This window comes from Nilaparvata lugens, chromosome X (genome assembly GCF_014356525.2).
Source record: "Nilaparvata lugens isolate BPH chromosome X, ASM1435652v1, whole genome shotgun sequence".
In the NCBI taxonomy this organism is placed as follows: domain Eukaryota; kingdom Metazoa; phylum Arthropoda; class Insecta; order Hemiptera; family Delphacidae; genus Nilaparvata; species Nilaparvata lugens.
This window is the reverse complement of record NC_052518.1, coordinates 70700362-70726392: the sequence shown is the minus strand read 5'-3', so window position 1 is coordinate 70726392 and position 26031 is coordinate 70700362. Positions and strand designations below refer to the sequence as shown.

Sequence of the window (26031 nt, the reverse complement as noted above, 5' to 3'; positions counted from 1 at the left end):
AATTCAATGTGCAGAATTGAAGGATTGAAATTTGATAGTAATAAATCAAATCAAATCAAATTTATTTGTTTCCAGCATTTACAGTATAAACAATATATAAAAGGATATGATTGAAACAACACTCACATGGACACGCAGTTCTGTTTGTGAGTTGTTTGAGTTCGTAATTACATTATTTAAATTATTATAACTTGAGAGAAATTCCTGGAAATTAGATTTGGCTAGGTACATTGTATTGAAATGAAAAGAATAACTTAAATAAAGAAGTAAATTGAATTATGATATTTTAGATAATAGAAATTATTATTCAATCATAGAAATATTGTAGCACAACTACACACATACAACTCACACATACAGGGAGGGGGAAGACAGCCACACACACACCACACATATACACACACCATTCTAATATATACACCAACATTCTAAAATGGCTGTTAAATGCATTTAAATTCATTGGTTGATTACTGATTGAGGTAGAGAAGATAAAAATTGGAAGCTCAAAATAATAAATATATAGAGGAATAAAATTTGTATAGAATATAGGTTTACAGTAGAATAATTTGAAGCGTAAGCCTGGAGTTTAATCAACCGCGTTTGCGCGCAGCGGGGCTAGACGTACGCAGATCTCAAAATCAGATCACATTCGTCGTTATTTAAGGCAGATAACCACCCCCGCAATACTCTTTTGTATTGGTATATTGAGCATTCCCCCGGCTGACTAACAAACAAAGGTGCATTCCGCAGAATTACGTGAACCAGATATGTCACATTTCTGTCGCAGACAGATCTCATATTACTTGAAACACCAGAATGATGGAGATATGAGCCGCGGGTCAGGTAATTGTGTTGAGAGGAATTATTGTAAACAATCTTATTTTTAAATGCATAGGTCATAACAGATTTGATGAAAAGTTTTTTTATAGTGAGAACATTGAAAAAATTGAACAAGAGATCTGATGAATAAGTCCTTTCCAGACCTAGTCCAGCCTTGATAATTGCTTTCTGAGTTATAGATAATTCTTTAATGTATACATCACATGCACCGCTCCATGCAATAATACCGTATGTCATGATGGACTGAGAAAATGAAAAATATACCATTCTTAATTCTTTAACATTGAGGATACCATGTAATTTAGAGAAAACGAAGATCAACTTTCTCAACTTATTTTTCAAGTAGGCTATGTGCTGCATCCAACTCAGTCTATTATCAAAAATGATACCCAGATATTTTATTTCATTTACAGACTCAATTGACCTGCAGTCACATTCAAAATCCCACTCACGACCACACATGTGAAGTTTAAGATCCAACTGGGGAGGTGGGGCACGTTTTTTGTGAAGAAAAATAGGCATGACTTTGGTTTTACCAATATTCATACTAAGGATATTGCTATCAAGCCACTTTTTCAGTCTCACTACACCACTATTTGCGGTCCTGTACACTTCTCTCCAGCTAGCCCCCTCAAAATACACAGCAGTGTCGTCAGCAAATAACAAAATTTTCCCCATAATATTGCTTTCAATTATGTCATTAATGTACAGGAGAAATAGAACCGGACCAAGGGTACTACCCTGGACTACTCCATAGTCTATTCCCTGAACATTACTATATGTATTGTTGATACTCACAATCTGTTTACGCTCAGACAAGTAGCTATTGATCCATGAATGAGCTATCCCAGCAATACCATATTTATACAGTTTTCTCATCAAAATGGAGCGGTCTATAGAATCAAAAGCCTTGGTGAGGTCAACAAATAGAAGAAGAATGTATTTATTATTATTAATACCCACTCTCAAAAAGTCGCTTAAGCGATAAAAGTTTTCTGAGTTGCAATCGTCCCTGAAGCCGAATTGAAACTCAGTGAGTAGGTTGTTAGTTTTTATGTAATTAGTTAATTGTTTTTTAAAACATTTTTCAATAACTTTTGAGAAAATACTAAGTAATGATATAGGACGGTAATTATTAAGGTCAACTTTACTACCTGACTTGTGGAGAGGGATTACTTTGGCAAGCTTAAACAAATCAGGGAAAATTCCGGTTCTGAAACTACAATTTATGATGTGGCAGAGCGGGGTGAGAAGAATATCAATATTATTTTTTATCAAGTTAGCGGGAATATCATCACAGCCAGGGGCAGAGCCTCCCCGAATTCCCATCACACATTGGCTAATATAATAACTAATATTATGATTGAAATTTAATACAATAATAAATTTAGACTAATAATGCCTTGTAACATAATTATAATTCAAATTGTCTAATATTTGAATTATTATTGGATAAGAAACCTTCAAAACAATAATGTAAGGTGAAATCTAAAAGATTGAGATCAATTCACTTAATTGCATAAAATGCACACAACTATAATAGTGATAGGATTGCATGGTTGATAAACATAGCCTTGAAAAACATTTGACATAATATGATGAAGCAAACTCTAATCTCAATAATTGTGCAAGATATAAAACCCTATATTGCCAAAGACAAATTGAAAATACATATAAAAAATATTTCAATTACCAAAATAATGGATGGAGATCAAAAGTAGCTGAATTAAAGATATGAACCAATACGCCAGTGGATCAGCTGTCCTCAAGTTCATTGGAATACCGGTATGGAAAAGTAGCTTGTGGTGACTTGCATATCATGTTGGATCAAATGATAATCGAAAGTTCAATCTGGTCACCCATAGGAAACGAATTCAAACTTGTAAGTCCAGTCGGAATTGAAACTGTTGGCCAATTCGTGGAATCACAATATATGAGTCAAGTTGAAAGGTTGATGTAAAAATGATGAAACATTAATAACGTTCACGTCAAGTGAGAATAAAATGTTTAATAAGACGTTCATAGAACAATGTATTTTAACTAGTTCAGTGCATGAGTTGCACACTTGAATTAAACGCAAAAAAGAACCAGCATACAGCCATGCCAACACAACCAAGACGCCATCATGATAGAAGCACCTGGAAGAACGAACGACGCTCACAATTTCCGACATAACACGACCGTAAGATAGCAGCACTGGACGGCCTAATGACAACTGACAATGAAAAATGGAGAAACAGCGCCAAAATCAAAATGCCGAAGTTATAAATCAGTACGTGAGATTCAACACTTACATTGGAAATAGGTCGGAGCTTAGATGAAACACTATCTAGAGTTATCATTGAACGATTATAATATCGCCAATAGAAGTCAAGACCTTAACCAGAGATCTGATCAAATAATGAGAAATGTTTGTATGGTACACTTATTACATACTTGATCTTAGTAGACTTATTTATGAATATTTCACATTATTCAAAATACCAGCTCTCGAACATTTTTCATTAGCTAATTAAATTATTACTGGGGACTCTAAAAATTTGTTCTCAAGTTCTAGAAGCATGTTCTCTCATCTCACATAATTGAATGCATACTTCATGTCCAGTGTCTATAGCAGTACCACTCTGCGTAAATAGAATAGAATAGATTTTATTGATCAATAAATATATAACATGCAAATGGATCTCGTCACGTCGGTCAGGTACAAAGGAAAATGATAGATATACATAGATGAAGTAACTCAGATACAATATAAAACAATGTCAGATAACAAAACACAATATCAGATAGCATAAAACAACATCAGATAATATGAAACAGTATAAGATAACAAGAAAGAGTAATATCAAGACTAGTTTACAAATATATTCATTGATGGGGTATTCCTCTAAGGTATCGAACACCCAAGTTTTCAATAGCTCCTTCACTTCTTTCTTGAACATATTATATTTAGGAAGGTCTCTAATTATTGAGAGCAGTTTATTGAACAGTACGAACTGTTAATACCGGGTGATTACAAATGAAATAGACAGTTTGAATAGCTTGTAGAGAATTTATTATTTAAAAGTTTAGATCATTACTTACATGATTACATAGAAGAATTCTTGAAGTTTTTATTGAAAATTTACAGATGTTCAATGTGTGCACCATTTGCAACACGACAGATATCAACACGGTAGTCAAATTCTGACCACACACGACTAAGCATCTCACGGTCAACTGTAGCAAGAGCATTTGTGATTCGTTGTTTAAGATCATCGATATCAACAGGAAGCGGTGGTACGAAAACTCTGTCTTTTACATAGCCCCACAAGAAAAAGTCGCAGGGCGTTAGGTCCGGACTACGAGGTGGCCACGGCTGAAACACAACGTTTTCCTTACTTGCACGGCCGATCCATCGTCTAGGAAGATGTTCATCCAGATACCCTCTGACGTCTGAGTACCAGTGAGGCGGAGCTCCATCTTGTACAAAAATGAAGTTACAACTATCTTCATGGAGTTGAGGCATTAACCATTCGGTTAACATGTCCAGATAAATTCTTCCGGTTACTGATGGTTCTTAGAAGAAGAAAGGCCCGTAAACCTTTTCACAGGATAAAGCGCAAAACACGTTCACTTTAGGAGAATCGCGTATATGCTGTACAGTCTCTCTTGGGTTTTCTGTTCCCCATACTCGTACATTATGTCTGTTAACTTTTCCACTAATGTGAAAAGTGCATTCATCACTGAAAATTAGGCGATTAAACAATGTGTCGTCATTTTCAAGACAATGTTGCATCTCTTGACAAAAATTTTTACGTACAACTTTATCATTGTCATTTAAACTTTGTACTAACTGCAATTTATAAGGTGTCATTTTCAAACGTTTCCGCAGAATTTTCCACACAGTAGGTTGAGGAATTTGCAATTCTAAACTCGCTGATCTAGTCGATTTTCCTGGACACGAACACTATCAATTTTTTCTTCTGTCACAGAAGGTCTTCCAGTACTCTTCTTCTTACACACACATCCACTGCTTTCAAAACGTTCATACCAGTCATAAATTGATTGCCTTGTTGGCGGTGGTTTACCGTATTTTGTTCTGAAATGACGCTGCACAACAGTAACAGAGTTTGTTTTGGCTAATTCAAGAACACAATAAGCTTTCTCCACTTGAGTAGCGGCCATATTGCTAAACTAAACTGGCTGTTGTAACACGGAGCAGCCAACAATAGCCAGCAACAGTTCTACCAACATAAACTTTAAGAAATTCCCTACAAACCTATATCACTTACTATGTTGAAATACACCAGTTTAATTTTGTACAGGCTATTGAAGTTGTCTATTTCATTTGTAATCACCCGGTATTTATGACTTTTGTAGGATTTGTGTAGTCTTATGCTGGGCTTTACCAAATCAAACTTTTTCCTGGTATCATGTTCATGAGACTCATATTGTTTAATAAAGTCTTTTTTCATTTTATGAAAACCGCATTGCTGAAAATGTACATGTTAGCCAGGGTCATGATGCCCAAATAAACATGATCATAGTCATAATAATAATTCTTATAACTATAACAATAAACATAATCATATTATTAGAAAACAATGATTTGATGGGTGTTGCAGGCTTCTCAAACCCTTGCAGACAACACAACGATGGCTGCTCGGATATATGCAGACTGACGGCCGATGGCCATTCATACTGTGAGTGTGGCAAAGATCGCGTGCTCACTGACGCAAAGAACTGTGTCGACTGGACTCCACCTGATTGCCCATCGGACCAGTTCCGCTGTCACAATGGATTCTGTGTCCCCTACTCGGCCACCTGCGATGGAATCAACCACTGTGCCGACAATTCGGACGAGGAGGAAGGCTATTGTTGTTAGTAATCTGAAAATCATATTTGAAGCCTAGTTTTTCTTTTCCAATAGCCCGGTTGCAGGTATACGTATATTAAATTCAACCGATGTTACATGACAATATTTCATTGTTCCGTCATTGGTTCTCCTGATATTGCTTCAGTTTAATGACATCATTTAACTGTACTTAATTCAATAAACGTTCGTGCAACCAACTATGAATCTGGGATCAACGGTTGATTAAGATTACATAGTACAGAGTGTTTAAAAAAGGAGTTACTAAATTGATGATTTATAAAAATGTATTGAAAAGATATAAACAGCTGTATCATAGAGAAAATATAGCGTTTTGTATATCTTTTCTCTTCGGCTATTTTCTCTCCAGTATTTTTGTACATGTAAACACTTCAAGATTTTACAAGGCAAGTTTGTAAACAGGTCTACATTAAAAGACATAGAGGGATGGGTGAATAATATTTTCAATTTTTTTATTATTGTTTCATATGAATAACGAATTTTTGTTAGTAACATGTATTAATGTTACTGTATTATTGTAGAATATATACTAGTATTTCTGTGAACAGTAGACGTCGCGTAGTTATAAACCACAGCCTCCTCTAATAAAGAGTAAATTCTGTCCTGTCGTGTCGTATCGGCGAAATATCGGTGTGAAAAAGGCTAATGACTGCTTGGGTTGACGTATCGAAAATGCTGTTATAAACTGTCATCTGTTATTGTCATCTGTTATAAACAACTATCACCAAAAGCGTATAATAATAATTCATTCAATCTCCCACAAGACAAACTTTCAACTGGTCAGGCCGAGTTGAAAGAAAAGAAATGTCAAGAGAAAATACTGTTACCTTGAGTTATCAATTGCAATCCACTCGACAGCTTATTAATTATGAATAATTACAGTATATTGTCTTATTTTTACAGTGATATTGGACTATGGTGGAAATACATTTTCCTTCTACTACTATCCTTAAAATGCAAAGTTCTAAAAAACCTCATACGTGTATATACGACACGCAATTAAAAAAGGAACATTCTGTCAAATTGTTTGTAAATCTACAGCCTCGTTTCGCTATAAATGTGGAGCAAACGTTGATACATACATAAAAACATACAAATTTAAAGAGAAATCAAAAACCGTTGACATGAATTTTAGCTGAGCTCGGTCAATGATAATAATGTTATAATTAATAGAATTAGTGCAAACGTTTATGGTTGTTTCAAAACGAGCTACTAATTTGGATGATTTATAAAAAAATTATTCAGAAAAGATGCAAAGTATCTATTATTTATTTTGATAGTAGATCTATGTAGTATTTATCTAGATACCTGCTAGATTTATCTGGTATTTACCTCTCCTTCTGGCATTACAGCTCGATGTGAGCTTTAGCCTCTCGCACTAGAGCGCTCAAAAACTCACGGCCACATGCCTTTCCTCCCCATGTCACAACTCCCACCCTCCGGAGATCATCCTCCACTTCATCTCTCCATCCGTTGCGTGGCTTCGCTTTCCGTCTTCAACCCTCCATCCTGGCTTTTTGGCATTCGGTGGTCTGCCAATCTCTCTACATGACCAGCACAGCGTAATCTTTGTGATTTGATGAATCGTACCACATGCTCACCCTTTAGAATTTCATTTATTTCAACGCTGTTATCTACTAGATCTAGTAAAAATCTACTTTTTTAAAGGAATACACTTCGAGTTTTACTAGAATAGTTTATAAGTGCAAAATACGCCTTGATTCGCAAATAAATAATTATGATTGTGTCCAAATGGAATAAAGTAATGTTACTGTTGCAGCAAAGCGCATGTGCGTACCTGGCTACTTCCGATGCCATAACAACCGTTGCATAGTCTTGGAGGAGGTTTGCAACGATGCCAACGACTGCGGAGACAACTCGGATGAGGTGAACTGCACGTGTGAGACCGAGGGTCACTTCAAGTGTCGCAACGGACCCTGCATAGAGGCTCGACTTGTATGCGACAATGACCCTGACTGCCCCGATGCTAGCGATGAGATGGGCTGTCGTGAGTACTGTCTTTCTCCACTAACCACTAACTTAAACTTTCACATGTACGATACGACTTGTTGATTCATTGATTTTATCTCAGGCATCAAGTACATAAAGTACACTAGGCCTTGTCAGTACAATAAGATTACAAATAGTAGATTTTCAATAACAATAAATTTAATATAAAGAGATAGATAAATAAATTTTTATTTCCAAAAAAAACTAAACTACTACATCAATACATGAATAACATGCATTGTGTTTCAATCTTGTGTTATAAATCTTAGAAAACTATTTGTCATAGCTTCCTTGTCTCTTATTTTTTAATTTATCATTTGATATTTTGTCTTATCGTTTGTAAATATTGGGATGTGACCTAGTTTCCGTAGTTTTATTTATTTTTGTGGTTTACAATAAGTTCTATTTTCATTTTTCTATTGGCATGTTCATCCCTAGTCCCATGTTTTTACCTAGTTGTTCGAACTCACTGCCGGCGCACAAGTTTTTTTTGCCGGTAGTGCCATATTGTAATTGAGAATATTTATTCTATCAATGTGTATATAATTTTATGGCAAATAAATGAATTGGAATGCAAGAGCAGGCATTAAAACTATTTGGTACGACGGTACAGTGGAAAACCTGAACGTTAGTGGCAGTCGCTTCCGACGCAGGTGTGCAGTAGTTTGTGTGCTCTTGCAGGTCAGTTGTTTCTCAACACTGTTTGCCTGTCAATCGAAAATGTCCGGTGAATCGTTACATTATTTGCTGGTCTTAGTCTATATTTGTAGTTTATAGTCTATTATGTGATTGAAGGCTCTAACAAATTTGATTTCTGGTTCAAAATATGAACTGGTATGCGAATAACAAGTGGACTGTATAATTGACTGTTAACGATGTAGGAATATCTTTCCAGAAATCTCTCCAGCAAACAACACAACATGCATAAAATGAAATAATTGACTCACCAAGTAAACCAGGTTGCAACACTAAGGTATCAACTTGCAGTCCCCTATAAAAGGTGAGGTGGACGTAGGTGAGTACCTATACTAATTAGGAGGTGACAGGGTTTTCGAAACTGCAATAAATACTTGTATTGTTCTTCTCCATCTACACATTGTATTGCAGCACACTTTTCCTGACACTTTTTCCTGATGAGATACTATTTGGTTGTATGTATTTTCAACTCGAATAGATGGAGAATAAGGAATGGTTTTTTGGCAAACCATCTAACCAAGATAGTGCTGTTTCACTATAAACGACACGAAACTTTATTTGGAGAGAACGAATTTTCTCCTGGAAATATTTGACAATTATTTCCCGAGCACGAATTTAAAAGGCTCAAATCCAGCCTTTTAATTTTTCTCATTACAGGAAAAATAATGAATGCAATGCTAATAATATTTCAGTGAATACAGTTTTAGATTAAATATATTATCGTTTTGTAATGTTTTTCAGCTCCCAGAAACTGTTCAAATCCCCTGATCTGCCCAAGTTGTGTGCAGCCCATGGCCCATTTGATCAACTGTGAAACCACCACCGCTTGCATCCATCCCACCTGGATTTGTGATGGCCATAATGACTGTTGGGACAATTCTGATGAAAAAAATTGTACAGCTTCAACTGGTGAGTTGTTTTCCATTTTCCATTTTATTAGCTAACAATATTATACATTATGATAAATTGTCAATATTATATTATTACATATAATTATATATTATATTATTATTATTATTCAATAACACTTATTTGAATTTCACATGAAATCGATTTATGTATTTGACAATACACATAACCCATTTGTAGAATCTCTGTTGATATTGTGGAACTTCAAATTCAAAGAAATAGATTTGATTCGTTTTGACTATGGTAAACAGAACTGTCACTAAATTAATAAATATATGCATATGCGAGTGTGAATAATATTTTCAGGTCAACAGAAAATATTAGAAACATTCGAAGATAGACAATAACTGTTTTGGCCTATGTAGCCGGGATAAATTGCTGTGTCCGGCCTTAATCAATGTCACTGAATGTTTAGCAATAGTTTGTTCTTTTAGAACCCAGTTGAAGTACACAAATATATTATATCTTACAAATATTTGTTCATATATTACAAATATTTGTTATCAAAATATAAAAACAATCATCATTGCTTACTTTTTTTATTAGATCAATGGAGCAATTTCAGCTATCTATGAAGTTAGGTCCTTCCAATGCAATTAGGCGCTTAGTTTTAGTGCCATAAGGGGCAAACAAAGATTTGTTACATCATGTTAGCACTCTTCGCAAGAAGCTCTAGTAATTTGCAATATCATTCAAAGTATCTGCACAGACATTTTTGCCAGCTTATTTTCCTTCAATATTGATAATACAGAGTGACCACGAGAAACATTTACATTTTAGAAATAAAAAAACAATATTAACTTTTCAAGATACTATTCATTCAACAAGCGTAAAATAGTTGAGAGTATATGCCATTTACATTTCGTATGTAAAATTATGTCAGAAAGGTGACGTCCTTCTTTCCTGAGGCAATTTCCTATTCTGTTCAGGAAGCTCTTTCATACTCGTTCTAGTGTACCATCAGTGATCTACGCTACCTCAGTAAGTATCACCGCTTTCAAGTCATCTCAAGTGATTTTTATTTGTGAGAAAATTTGAAAGAGCAAGTTTATCGACATAAAACTCGTACTTTAGATAACTTGAAAGCGACAATACTTATTAAGGTGGCGTTGATCTCTGATGATACACTGGAACGAGTGTGGAAGAGCTTCCTGGACATAATAGAAAATTGCCTCAGGGAAGAAGGACGTCACCTTCCTGACATAATTTTCCCTACGAAATGTAAATGGCATATAATCACAACTATTTAACGCAAGTTGAATGAATAGTATCTTGAAAAATCAATATTGTTTTTTATTTCTAAAATGTAAATAATAATATTATAATATTATCATTGGCGTTACCAGCAAAACTAAGTAGTTTGAGCGATGGCAACGAGTAATCAGTCGGCTATAATTAGTGGCTTGAGATTCAGTCGAAAATAGGAAAAATATAATAAAGAAAAAAGAAACATATGGAATGTATGAAAAACTAGAAAAAAAAATAATAAAATTTCAATCCGAAAAGAAGAAGTACTAAGAGTGAAATACTAAGAGAGTAGAAAAACTAGAATGAATTCATAATAATTTAAAAACTCAAAAGAAAAAGAGATGATTCATGTAATTATTAATCTACAATTCACTGTACATATGTAATTATAGTAACATTTAGTAACATAATGTAATTCATTTGTAGCATATATGCAATTCCTTTTGTAAGCAAAAAGAGAAAAACAATACAATACAGTACACATGACACAAAAAATAAAACTTAAACTCAGAGAGAGAAAAATTAATCTGGGAGTATAGCCCTACTAATAATAAATTCAGAGGAACTGAGGAAGACAGTATATGTACATCAAATTAAAATATTTTAGGTATGATATCTTCTGTCTTTATCCAGCTTTCAATTTTTAATTTAAGTGCTTTTGTAGGTTTTCCTGCAATGAAATGTTCTGGCATAAAATTAATAAGCTTTTTTGTTGTATAGTTGAATTGTCTTCTGCATATAGTTAGATCTGTTCGAGGAACAAAGCATCTATTTACTGATCTAAAACTATAATTAGTTGAATGAGGTGTAAAAAGATGTATATGGTTGCTGATATATTTAACAAGATTTCTGATATACAGTTGCCTAACTGACAGAACTCCGAACTCCATAAAAAGTTGCTGGCTAGGGTACCTTCTATGCACTCCTAGTGCTGCCTTGAGTATACTCTTTTGAATAATATTTAGTTTATTGAAATGAGCATTAAAAGCACCACCCCAGACCCTAATTCCATACTGAAAAACTGATTGGGCGTATGCAAGATAGACCATTTTACTTAAAGATTTCTCTTATTGAATAGGAAGACTCAATAAATCGTCTATGTAAGCTAGAAATAGAATCGGGGATAATACTGTTCCTTGAGGTAGGCCAAATCCTGACAAAGCTATTTTACTCTCCCTTCCATTCAAATTAATCACTTGTGTTCTGTTTTCCAAATAACTAGCAAATAGTCTTAATACTGGACCACGAAAGCCATTTCCTTCAAGTTTCTCAAGCAGGTTTGAATGAGGGATGGTGTCATACGCCTTAGCCAGGTCCAGGAATACAGCTAAAGTTTTTTTATTTGACTTATAGTTATTTGTTATTATATTTACAAGTTCAGCCATGGCATCCTCAGTGCATTTATTTTCTTGAAAACCATATTGATATTTGTTTATTAAATTGAATTTATTCAAGTATGGAACAACCTGTTGTTTTATAATTTTTTCAAAAACTTTGGATATATTACTTATAAGGCTAATTGGACGATAATTGGTTGGGTTTGTTTTATCTCCTGACTTGTGTAATGGAATTATGTTGGCAATTTTAAAATGACTTGGGAAATGCCCTGTTTCCATACATTTATTGAAGATTAAAGTTAGAGGTAGAGCTATGAAGTGGGCTATTCTTTTAAGACAAACGCTACTTAAATTATCGAAACCAGGAGCAGCACTATTTTTTAAACTATTTATCTGATTTATAACTTCATCATAATTTGTGGGACGTATGAAAAATAAATTCAGAAATCGAAAGTTAGAATTATTACCAGTTTCTTGAGGAAAATTTTCATTTTCTTCAAATAGTTTTTCTGCATATGTCTTTCCCACCTGTGAGAAATAATTATTTAATAATTCAGGATCAATATCAGGGGGGAGCTTATGACGTTTAGTGTCTAAAATTTCCTGGATGCAGTTCCATACCTTTTTATTGTTTCCTTCACATGATTTCAGTTTGTTTTTATAGAATTCGAATTTAGCTGATTTAATAAGTTTATTTAATAAGTTTCTATAGGCTCTATACCTCTCTTTCAATGTGACATTAAAAGGTTGTTTTTTCAAGGCATTATGCATTTTGTCTCTAGTTCTTATACAATTTACCAGGCCTGAGCTTATCCATTCTTTTAGGGGTCTATTCCTCCTTTTTAATTCTATTTGACTAGTTGATAATTTTATATAAGATAACAACTTATTTACGAAACGGTCAACTATATTATCTAAGTTAGTAGAGTTATCCAATTCTGAAATCTCATCTATCCAGGTTTCTTTTTTTAAAAAATCTAAGAGTTTGTCAAAATTTATTTTTTCAATGAAATTATTGGAGTTATTCGATTTTTCAGATGCCTGTTTTTCTATTCTAATGTGAAAAGTTGTACAATAGTGATCAGTTATAGAAGTCTTTTGAATTACTCCTAGAATGTTTTCTTCACTAATTTTTGCACTTCTATAAAATATATGATCGATACAGGTTTTCGTATTATTCATTACTCTTGTTGGCTTGTTAATAAATGACTTGAGACCGTTTATCTGCATCAAACTTATATATTCATTTGATATTCTACTGTTTTGCAATAGATCTATATTCAAGTCGCCCACCAAGATAATTTTTTCCATTCTGTTAATATCTCTCAGTTGTATATCAAGATCAGATAAGAAACCATCAATGTCAGCGGCAGGAGACCTATATACGGCAATCAAATTTATTATTGAACCATTCATTTTTAATTTTATTGTAAGAGTATCCGCTTCTTTGTTTACCCCAGTGACTTCGTTAAATTCTATATTATTCTTTATAAAGACGCATATACCATTACTGTTATTCAGTTGCCCTGGTTTGCTTATTGCAGTAAATCCATCCAAACTATAGTCAAAAAACCCATTATCACTTATCCAAGTTTCTGATAATACTATGATATCATAACTCACTTTACAATTATGTAACATATAGACGAATTCATCAAAATTTCTTCCTATACTCTGAATATTCATATGAATAATATAAAAAAAATCATTGGATAACTCATTCTCAAACTGATTGGGGTGAAAATTTAATATATTATCAATCTCAGCCGTATTGTAACATTCTAAATCTATAAAATCATCGAAACTATAATTATTATTTGTCATATATCTTGAAAGATACCACTATTTTCCTCCGTTTCCTATGTATGTTGTTCCTGCTGCTTGTCCTCCGATCCGTCATTGTTGTCGGTTGATGTTAACTCCTTCAGTGTGTGGGTGTCGTATATCCGAATCGCTCGTGAAGCTTCATCCTTCTTGACAAATATCTTCCCATTCCTTATCCAGTTGAATTTATAGTTGTTCTTCTTTGCCTCCATCTTAGTTTCGTTGAATAGGTGTCTTGTGTGAGGTGTCAGATTTTCGTTTACAAATACCGGTCCGTCTTCAAATTTTTTTTCAATGTGAGTGCTCCGCAATCCATTACTGTTGTTTTGTCTCATTTCTTTTTGGTATGCTTTATAGTTTGTTATCCAATTGTCTCTGGTTTTTCTTGACGCGAAAGCAACAATAATAGGAGGCACCTTTCTCCTATCTCTGACAGGAATTCTATGAGCAGCCTCAATTCCCAGATTTCCTTCATTATTTATTTTTAGGACTCTTGCCGTTTTTTCGATTATTTTTTCAATATTCTCATTATTTGTTACCGGTATTCCATGAATTTCCAGGTTTTTCATTCTTCCATATTGCTGGAGCTCTGTTAGGTCTTTTTCCAACACGAACAATTTTGTTTTCAATACTTGGTTTTCCTTTTCCAAATTAGAGTGATCCACCTTATACTTTTCAATCATTACATTATATTCATCGATTTTATTAGAGAAAAAATCCACCGAGCTTCTTAGGTCAGAAACGTTTTCATTTGTTTTTTTAATCTCAGCTCTTATCTCTTTCATTTCTTCACTTATTGCATCTCTTATTTCTTTTTTTAGTTCAGCGATCAATTCTCTACTTAATGATACCTGGTTGTCTGGCATATTTATTAAATTATTATTCTTAGAACTCTTACATGTATTGCAACGCCACCTACTTGTAGCTTGTTTTGATAGTTTCTTGAAATTACTTTCCGTAAACTTAGCACATAGGTAGTGAAAATGAAGTTTACATGAAGAGCAAATTAATGTAGTTTTTGAATTGAAGACTTTATTACAATTGCACTCGCATCTTTGCATAGCGTGCAATCTTCATGAAACCATTTTTATCTTCTTACTTTTATTTACTATTTGTTAAAGAAAACCCAAAAGTTAAAGGAACACCAATGTTTAACTGCGTTACGGTATGAAGACATCAATTATTAATAAAAGAGGTAAATATTATTTAAGAAAGGTAGAACGTGCGTCAGGAGGGCTATCGAGATGACTTAGGATATTGGAGGCCCCTGAAATACGATGGGATTAAGGAATAGGTGATGACTCAGAAAGGTAATAGAGAAATTAAAAATTTTAATGTAAGTTAATTATTATTGGTAATAATTTATAGAAAGAAGAAATTATTCATAGAAGAAGAAAGCTATTGACTGAAGATTATGACATGAAGTAACCTTACTTTTCGTTCAGTCGATAAGCAGAATTCTCACTGGCACTGGTTAAACACAACACAGATAACAAGCACAACCGAACTGTTCGGCGTCCGAACTGATACTCATAAATGTTTATCGTGGTCACACTGTATTGGGGGCTTTATTTTTCACATCCTTTTCACGTTTTTAAATTGTTGTATTGCCTTGATCATTCATAATTCCAATCATAAGCCACTCCTCGTTGTTACACCTCGGAAATGTACCACCTTCTTGTGACTTAATCTGCAGTCATCTACTTGTTATTAGCAGTGACGAATTAACCATTTGAACACTTGCTTCTCATTCAATTGACAGTGATTTACTTATTATTAGCGGTGATACATTTGCCATTTGATCTCTTGCATCTGATTTGATCTACAGTGATTTACTTTTGATTGGCAGTGACACCAATTGAAACGATCTCTAGCACATGTCCGGCAACCAAGTTCCGTTGTGCGACCGGCGCTTGCATCACGGCCGCATGGCGGTGTGACGGAGACAACGACTGTGATGATGGCTCGCCGAGCTCGGACGAACTGCACTGTTTGCATTCGTGTCGCGACGACCAGTTCCAGTGCCAGACCAAGAGCGAGTGTGTGCCTGAAACGTGGCAGTGCGACGGCACCAAGGACTGCACCGATGGGTCGGACGAGTCCGAGAACTGCAGTAAGTGTTTGCTGAATATTCATTACCACAAAATACTGGATTATTAAATGTTGTAATCCAGCTTAAAAATATTGAATAGTTTTAGAGATGAAAAAGCGAGGTAGTCAAGGTGTCTCAGGGAGTACCGCAGGGTTCAATAAGGGTTCAGGTACAGGGTTCAAATTCCATTGGGTCCCTTCTTATACCTCTGGTCTATGTTAAAGACATCGAGTATCCTGTCAATTTCAAACTCGCAGACAAGACTACAGCTCTAATCACAATTAATAACAGTGAATGTTTGATAAGAGAGGCAGAGAAGTGTATTGCTGAATTAGATTCATGGTTTGTTCGGAATAGTCCAAATTAGATTCATGGTTTGTTCGGAATAGTCCAAGTTCAAACTAAAAGAAAACTGAAGTAATCACTTTCAGTAGAGAGTATAAAAGTTGAGGGTTTATAAAAAAGTTAAGAGAGTATAAAAGTTTTGGAATAAACTTGAATACTCAGAGTAGAGTTGAAACTTCTGATTCCAAACCATTCTTGGGTCTGCTGGTGGAGAGTGATTCAAAATGGATCGCTTGGATCCACTACTTGCATCTATGGATCACTACATATTTCTCATGTAATTAGTAAGTTGGATAGAGCCTTTTTTGTATTGAGAGTATTGGCCAGACTAGGGAGTGAAAAAACTGTTCTTTTAATGAATCATGCTTATTTTCTATCATAATACTAATAATTTTTTATTTTCAACAAAAGTATAGAAAAACAATGTAATACAGTTGAAAAAGTCACAGATAAATAACAGAATAACTGAAAATATCAATCATAAAATAAAACTCTAATAACATATCAAACAATTCATGAAATTTTCAAAATTATAATAATAATTTTTCTAACTCTAACAAGAATTCGTCAAGATCATAGAAAGCCTTCTTATTGAGAAAATAATATAGTTTTGTTTTGAATTGTTTTACCTCAACAATACTCCTCAAATCAGTCAGGAGACATAGAGTAATTCTTTGAGGAAAAATTTTTAAGAATAATGGAATTTTCATACTACAGAAGAAAGCTGTAAGGATAATTTATAAGATTAATGTAAGGTGTTCTTGTAGGCCTTATTTCAAAGAAAATAAATTACTGACGATTTAGCAAGCTTCGTCATTAAGAAAAGAGTTAGAGCTAGAGTTCTTTATTTATATATGTTACAATATCGGGTATACGAGGAGAACCAGATTCAATTCCCATAATACAAGATTCAGAAGTTTTGTATACCCACCTCATAGACTTTGCTGGAGAGTGGCCCGTTTTATGGGAATGAAAATATTCAATAAGTTCAAAAAAACACTTGGGGAATTCCTTATTGTATTGTTTCCATACAAATTAGCAGACTTCCTTGTTATTTACTTTCTGCTTAATGCATGTTATGTGAAATTTGTTGTGTTCTCTTGTCTGTTGTGTTAGGTAGATTAGATTTCACTTTGGCATGTCATATACTGCAGGAGCGTTGCTTCCTTGATGCAGTTCCATATGACGAATAAGTAGAGTAAAGTAAAAATTATAGAAAATCACAGGTGCCTAATAAGTAGGTACGGCATTATTGAAGGACTGGAAAATTAAGTACTGAAATGAAATTATAATGCTCTGAGAATGACTGAGAATAACAAAATATGGAACAATAACATTAAAACTAAATTCGAAAATTCCAGCCTCTTCAAATGACACTTGAATCAAACTCGAAAATGTTACTATCTTCAATGACTACAGCCTATAGATATTTATCACCAAAACTCATCATTTCTCAACGTCATTTTCTTTAAAGGACTGGAGAAGTGAATACTGAAATACAATAAAAATACTCTGAGAATGACTGAAAATCACATAATATTATGAAACAATAACAATAAAATTACATTGGAATCTCTCTCAATGACTCTCTTAAAATTATTCACTCTCTTCAATGAATATAATAGGCTATTTATCACCAAAGCTCATCATTTTATGCAGGTGGAAATACAGGTGGTCCATAACAATGCTCTCAAGGACCATGGCAATTACAGACTGTATTGTAATAGGTCTATAGTTTCTTACATCACCTCGATCTCCAAATTTGTATATAGGTACCAAGAAACTGTTTTTGAAATCTCTGGGGAAGACACCAAGCTCCAGCAAGGCAGAGCCAGTATGACCAGGTGAATGGCCAGAACAGAAAAACCTAATTACAGGAAGGGATATTTCATCAGGCCCAGTTCCTCTGCCAACATTCAGAGCTTCCAATCTGCATTGAATATTGATTGGAGTAATGCAGCAGGATGAAACTAACTGGTTTCAACCAAAATCAAATGTCGGGACATTAACCGTGTCCTGCACAAAAATAGATGAAAAATAAACAGCGAAGAGTTCACACTACTTATCAACAGGAGTTGCAGCACTTTTTGTGTCCAGTCTCATAAAAGTAGGTCTGGCTGAGCCTTTTCTCAAACCATCCACATGAGTCCAGAAAGATTTAGAATTTGTCTGAACAAATTCATCTAATCCAAGTAAATAGTTATTGTAACATCTTGTCAAAACACGACATTGATCCCTCAAATTTCAAAAAACTTCATAGAGCTGAATACTACCAATTGCCTTATACTTTCTATGAGCAGTTTTCTTGGCTACAATCAATCTTCTTAATTCAATGGAACCACTCAGGGAAACTAGAGACATGAACCCTTCTCATGAGTGTGAACCTCTTGATGATAAAGCTCATATACCTACAGAAACTACTGAAATGTTCCTCAGCTGTAATGTTATCATCAAAATTTGCAACTGGGTAATTCATATTCTGAAACTCCAAAAATATGGAAGCTAAATCGCACTTGTGAAAATCAGGTATTTGTTTTACATAGCAGGGTTGTGTCCACCTCCTGTTCCAGGAATAGGTGATGAGTGCCTTTGAGGATGCCTGCCAGGTCGATTGTCTGTATTTAGACCTCTCAAAGGCCTTCGACAGAGTTAACCTGGTTGCCAAACTGGAGGGTTATGAGGTGCATGTGTCATGCTCAAGTGGTTGAATAGCCATATGAGGGACAGAGCTCTGATTGACAGATATGAGGGTCATATGTCATCTCCTTTCCTGGCTCCCTCTGGAGTCCCTTAGGGATCCCATTTGGGGGCCCCCTCCTCTTCAACTTGTTTATGAACGACATCAAAAGCTTAATATCATCCAAGTTTCTAATGTATGCTGATGATGTCAAGTTATTCGACAGGGTATTGCAAGACTAAGGACATGAATCTCTGCAGCATTCTCTCAACAACCTTGATTTGTGGTGCCTTGATAATGGTATGGCTCTGAATGTAACCAAGTGTGTTGTAATGTCTTTCAAGCGTGGAACAAGTATACTTGATTTTCAATACTCCTTGAGAGGCATTCCTTTGAAAAGAGTATGCAGTTTCAAGGACCTTGGAGTGACTATGACTCAGTCTCTTAGCCCACTGGATCACATAAGTGTGATCACTGGAGAGGCTAAATCTCTCCTTGGCTTTATATTTAGGTCCACCAGGGATTTCAGTTCTCTCGAGAGTCTCTTGGTTTTGTTTAGGGCTCTTGTTCTTCCAGTGTTGGAATATGGCTCTATTATCTGGGCACCATACCATCTGTATCAGATTAACCTGCTGCAAAGTGTGCAGAGAGGTTTCATGAGGTTGCTGAGCTGCAGGATGGGTTTCAAGTACTTTGAAGTTCCTGTGGAGGAGATTAAGGGACATTTCCATCTCCTCCCTTTGGTTCTGAGGTGGGAACACAACGACCTGGTCCTTCTTTTCAAGACTGTCAATGGATATTTGGACTGCCCTGAACTTCTGGCTAGTATTAACATCTGTGTTCCAAGAGGAATGTGCTCAAGGTTCCATTTTCCGCAGATGCTCTCACACAACAGCCTATGCCTATAATAGTGGGCTTTCTAGAATACTTCGCTCTGGTTGTGAGGCTGCTGCAGCTTACGTTGATTTCTTTGGGGTGTCCTTGGGCTTTCTCAGGAGAACTATGAAGAGATCCCTGCATGTGTGATTTTGGTGTTCCCTTCCTTGTTTATGCCCCTTGTGGTAAACTTCCATGGGCCTTTTCACTTATATATAATATTGTATGTTAACTGTGATTCATTCTGTATTCTAATTTTTGTCTTTCAAACTATCCACATAGATGTTTTCTTATTGTTGTATATTATTATTTATCTATATATTTTTTGCTTGTATCTCCTTTTCTATGTTATTTTTATGTGAAATTGGTGTTGTACCGTTGGAAGTTGAATAAATAAATAAACTTTCCTCCAACTCACAATCATCAGCTTCCTTCATTCATTTCTTTGCCAACTCACACGAAAAAACTCCTCTGTTTTTCGTGATCATTGATCAGAATAAAACACAAACAGGAAAAAATACAGAAGCTAGCCTGATTATCTTGTTGAATCAATACTTATGGGCTATGAAAGTTATGTTAGCATTGATTTTGTGAGATTTTTCGCGCTCAAAGTTACTGTCACACTAGCGTAAGTTGACACATAAACTATTATGTAGGTCACTAACTGGAGCATAACTGAATATAAGTTTTTGTGTCATTCAGTTTTGTTCAAGTCAAAGAAGCGTAACAGAACATATGCTTTTGTGTCATTTATTTCATCACTCGATTGTAGATACGATATCCACTTATCTTTCCAATGGCTAATGCAATGAGATAAGCGTGTGTGTCACTAAATAGACCACGAAAAGTTATTTAGATAGGGGTCAGATGAGCTAAAAAACGGAATTTTGTAGATTCGCTACTATGACTCTAAACCCTCGAAATAATGTGTAGCCTACTGTACTCAACTTCTTCATTCATAGTTCAATTGAAAGCTCAAATAAATTTCAGATGGAAGCTCAAGTTTAATTGAATGAGATTAATGAATTTAATTGAATAAAAGTGCTCGAATTTGAATTGATCGAATTATTTGGAAATTTGTGTTTGTAGAATATTTTCCCCTCTTTAGTATTTTTTTATTATCAATAATTACATGCCATCAACTCAAATGCAGTGAAATGCAGTCAGAACGATCTATTAAAAAAATGGTAAAAGGAGCAATAAAAAATGTAGCTACCACAAGAATTGTTAAATTTGTTTCTAATCTCATTCTTTCATTATTCATTATTGAAGTAGGGCCGTGACAAACAGTGGACTCAAAATAATAAAACAGCAGAAAACAGTAGCTATTGGAAACCAGGCTACACTAATGATTGTGTTAGTTTGGTAGAAAGTCGAGGATGATTTATGAACAAAATTCAGGTGTCACTTTGTTTGGTTTGCAGTTAGTTAAGAAACTCTTTAAAATATAAGTATTTAAAGTCCAAGTAAAAGACGGAACACTTCTCCCTCAATCATTGTTCCTCCTGTTGTTTATCTAGAGCTCAGTGGTGGCTCTAATCTTAGGTGGCTCTAACTGGTGGTTTATAATCCATAAACATTTTGTTTGAGCTTGCAATATCATAATTCCCAATAACTCCAATTGTTCCTGATAATCCCAATTATTCTCAGTAACTCCAATTATTCCCATTAGCTCCAATCATTCCCAATATCCCCAATTATTCCAAATCAATTACTCTCAATAACTCAATATAGAGTAGGTCAATATTTTACAATTTTTTAGTGCTTATTGAATGCGATGTCGTTATTTAATTTGTTTTTTTTTAATCTTCATAAATTCAAAATTTTATGTTGATATCGAAAATTGGAAGCCTAACCTAATTTTTGAACTGTGTCTTCACCTAAATTTGGAAGAAAAAATATCACAAGGATTTTCTTGGTATTTTATCTACCAATGTTTTCACATCAGTGTTATTTGTTACATAAATGAATAAACTTGAATGATCACCAATTACTGGCGTGATTTGTGTTTCACATCATTGTTATGTGTTACATAAATGAATTGGCAATGACTGGAGCGATTTGTGGCAGGAATATTACTGCGATGGCGAAGACGACTGCGGCGACAATTCAGACGAGCCAGCCTCCTGCCAAGTGGCGGCCTCATGTCCCGATGGCTGGCTGGCCTGTCGCAATGGCAAATGCATCGTGGCCGCCCTGGCCTGCAACGGAGTGGACGACTGCGGCGATAACTCGGACGAGGAAGGCGAATGCCACATGACTGGTGCCAACGACTGTCATGGCGCCGATGTGTTCCAGTGCCACAACTCGCTCTGCATCAACCAGACGCTCGTCTGTGACGGCGAGAACAACTGTGGTGATTTCAGCGATGAGGAATCTTGCAGTAAGATGTGTTTCCATAATCATACAAACAGTTTCTAACCTTCCCAAGGTTGCTCTTTTATTACTCATCCTCTGTCTGATCATCAGATGATTAGGATGCAATTTTAAATTGAAATTGTTTTGAAATGAATGACTCAATTTCTAATAGATTTGTCCATTATAATCATAATATTTTTTTTATTCAGTACATGATACAATAGAATAATGTGGCAGTGGCTAAATCATCATCAATAAATCATTTTCAATTCAATTTATTAACATCACACGTCAGAAAAAACAATATTCAATAAAACATAACACAATGAAAAATATGACAATATTGTCAGAATGATGTGGTGTGGAAAAATACCTTGCCAACTATGGTGTCCCTTCTAATAGGCAGGCAAATGATACAATATTGTACCATTGGCAAATACAACGTTATTAGAGAGCAAGATAACTATACTAATGAACTTTTACTTTGAAGCATTGATCTTGCTTGTGCTTGTGCTTTGTTGTGATCATGGGGGTTTATAGAATGGAATTTTGTTCAATCCAGCAATTTGGCTATCCATCTAAAACTGTGAGTAAGGTGTCTTCTTTCCTTGGTGCTACAACAATTGATATCTATTTTTCAAATCAGAATATCAGTTGCTGTAGCTACAGTGACACACGTGGAGCCATTATTCCTCATTGACTCACCACCCATTTTTGTACCAATTTTGTTCTCCATTCTTAACCCATGATCGCCCATTTTGGTACTTCAAGTACCCAAGAAAAAGACGAATAAAAACACATTACAGAGTAAGTTAAGCTATTATAGTATAATAAAATACACTTGAAAATATTATCCCAACAGTGTTCATGTACAATATTAAGCAAGCAATTAAGATTAATGTGTGAAAGATTATTTGGTAGTAGTGGAGGAAAATTATCCCTGCAAATATATAAAACTGAGCGCAGGGATGATTCACTCTGAATAATCTATAATACTATAAAGGAGATATAATAAAAACAATAATAACATCAAGTATTGGCTCAGGCCTATACATGTACGGGATAGGAAATACACGAATGACGTATAATCATGTTTGAACTACTGAACTGATTAACTTGCAATTTTACATGAAGATTCTGAATTTCCCGAGGATGGTCATAGGCCTATTTTCATTGCTATTAATCAATTAATTCTAATTCAATAATTTGTAATCCAATTTGTGATTCTATTGAATGTAAGTTTACGCAATGATAAAAGCCCAACCAAACAAAGTTTTCTCCAAGTGATTTCGTAGCTTAGGTGGTAGTACCATAAAGGAAGTAAATACTTATTACTTATAGTAAATACTTATTACTTATAGTAAATACTATTACCTATTTAGTCTGTAGTAGCACGCGAGACTCATAAATGAGTTCCGGGTTCGAGACCAATCAAAATATTTTTTTGCTTTTTGCTGGAAATTTTCAACTCTGATGAAGATTATTCTCGTAATTTTGACTAAATATTAAATAATTATACTATTTTTCATGTTTCCTGGACATAAGGAGATTTAATTTCACAACACAAAATTTTCCCCAGTGCAAAGCAGTATTGTACTGCTAGTACAATATGATATTAAATAAATTTATATTAGACTTTCAAGAGAACTTGCCATCAACATTGATCCCAAGTACTTTTATTTCGTGTACATATTGTATGATCGTGCAATTCAAAATTGAAAATGATCTGAATGCGAGATTCTTTGTTTCAATAGTATCCTGGATTGGATCATTAGCTGTCAGTTACTTTCCAAGTTTCTTCACGGATGTAATGCACGAGATTGTCTCAAGACACGGTTATGAAGCTTTTACATTTTTTATTGTATTTTTCTAGATAATATTTCGGATTTTTCAATGGTTTTGTACTTTTCTTAGATGTGGATGAGTGTGAGCTTCACAAGCCATGCGCACACGAATGTCACGACCTGCAAGTGGGCTATGAGTGTCGGTGTCGTGAGGGCTACAAGGTACATCCGCATAACCAACACCTCTGTCACGATGTGGACGAGTGCAATGACCTCGAAATTCCCAAACCCTGTTCACAAACGTGTCGTAATACGGTCGGCTCGTATGTGTGCTCATGTATTGAGGGATATGTGTTGCTGCGTGATGGTCATTCTTGCAAAGCTAATTCCAGTAAGTATCTGTTCTCAAGCCCACTCAATTATATAGCAAACCCACTCAAGTAAGTTTTAAAATATTGTTCTCAACTTGGTTGCTAGAGACAAGTTAGAGTTAGAGGCGATTCAGAAATTGACTTGTTAGAGACAAATCAGCTATTAGTTTAAATTCCAAATTGTATTCTTCCTAGAACTTTTGTTTACTTATTTTTCATGAGATTCTAAGCACATTTCAAAGTATAATACATTATAATATAATATATAGAATGCCACTATCTGTAAAATATAATTATTACAAAAAAATAATTAAAATACAAAAAACATGCTCCCATTAATTTATATTTCATACTAAGAATCTTCACAATGTTACGTTTGAGAAATTAGATACGGTGTTGAGTTGACTACGGTAATTCCTCTATGTTGACACATTGATGTAGTCTTTTCCCTAAAAATTCTTCGTAGTTTTTTTTATAATTCATCTTGGAAGGTCACCAAAGCTATCGGATTTATCATTTTGCGTTTTTCTTAGTGGGTGCACTCAAAATGATACTTTATAGATGATGTTCTGCGTCTTCCATTGTTGACACATTAAACATCTCCATAGTTTTATGTGTGATTCCTACTGTACGCTTCCCAAGGTCACATATGATTGAACACCTTGGGAATGTTTTGTTTGGGACACTTGGCGGCTGAAGTTTACAAAAAATGTTGTCCCACAAATCTGCCAGAAATTGGAACTTCGAATTATGTCATCGCCCAGGAAGTGTCATAGTGGTGTACATTTTAATACAAATAAAGTGAAATTGTTATTTATATAATTGGGATTATATTTGAACTTCTATTTTCAATTAGTATATTGTTATTCAATTTGTTTTCTGTAGCCGAAGACGTGAAGCTAATATTCTCGAATAAATACTACATCCGTCAACTAGACACGAATGGTGATGCTACATTATTGGCTAACAATCTGACCAATGCCGTGGCACTTGACTTTGATTGGCTAGAAGGATGCGTCTATTGGTCGGACGTAACGGCTCTCCGGAGCTCTATTAAACGATTCTGCAATGATTCATCTCATCAGGTGAGCAACATTTTTCAGCCCAGTTCGATCTTATGTATTACTAAGAACTAATGCAAAAGACTAATATTAAAGGAATGAGGTATTAAGTTTGAGTTGCTCATAAACTATGACTGATGAATCGAGATTTGCAACTTGCAATTTGCTGTATAATAATTCTGTCATATTGATAAAATGCCTCTTTCCCATCATAAAAATATTTCTCACTGGTATGTACTCCTTTGTTGTATTAGTAATTTTATCTAATAGAAGTACTTACATGTTGCTATTTTAATTCATTCTACTGCGTTATTGCTTAATTTCCTTGTTCTTCGAATTATTTATTCAATTTATTATCATTATCAGTTCAATTCTTATGTACAGTGCACTTTTTAATTGATTTATTATCCTTTATATAATTTTTTTCTGATTCGCACTTCGCGCTCGGTCGCCCCCCTGCACCCACAACATTTCGCGCTTAGCAGGGAAGAGACTCATGTCATAGAGCTTAAAAATAACTATCCAGTATATCCGTTTGAAAAATTTGGTCAAATAATATATGGTAATAATTTTGATAAAATGATGATAGAAATTCAACAAAATCCTATTTTTTGGAGGATATTGCGGAGCTTCTGCAATTTTGTAATTTCACCAGAAACGAGACTCATGTCAGTTAATAGTTGTCAACTATTAATAGCTGTCCACGGTATAAATTTGAAAAAAATGT

At 34.6% G+C, this 26031-nt stretch overlaps 1 protein-coding gene across 1 annotated transcript in view; it reads left to right on the top strand.

Annotated features, from left to right (window-relative positions):
• LOC111054785 (low-density lipoprotein receptor-related protein 1) overlaps nucleotides 1–26031 on the top strand; it is a gene marked incomplete in the record, with an annotated part of 225889 nt that overhangs the window by 74328 nt on the left and 125530 nt on the right. The window contains 7 exon segments of the mRNA XM_039442030.1: nucleotides 5448–5702; nucleotides 7497–7724; nucleotides 9164–9331; nucleotides 15590–15873; nucleotides 21801–22113; nucleotides 24003–24263; nucleotides 25129–25328. Coding sequence (XP_039297964.1) covers nucleotides 5448–5702; nucleotides 7497–7724; nucleotides 9164–9331; nucleotides 15590–15873; nucleotides 21801–22113; nucleotides 24003–24263; nucleotides 25129–25328 — 1709 coding nt within the window.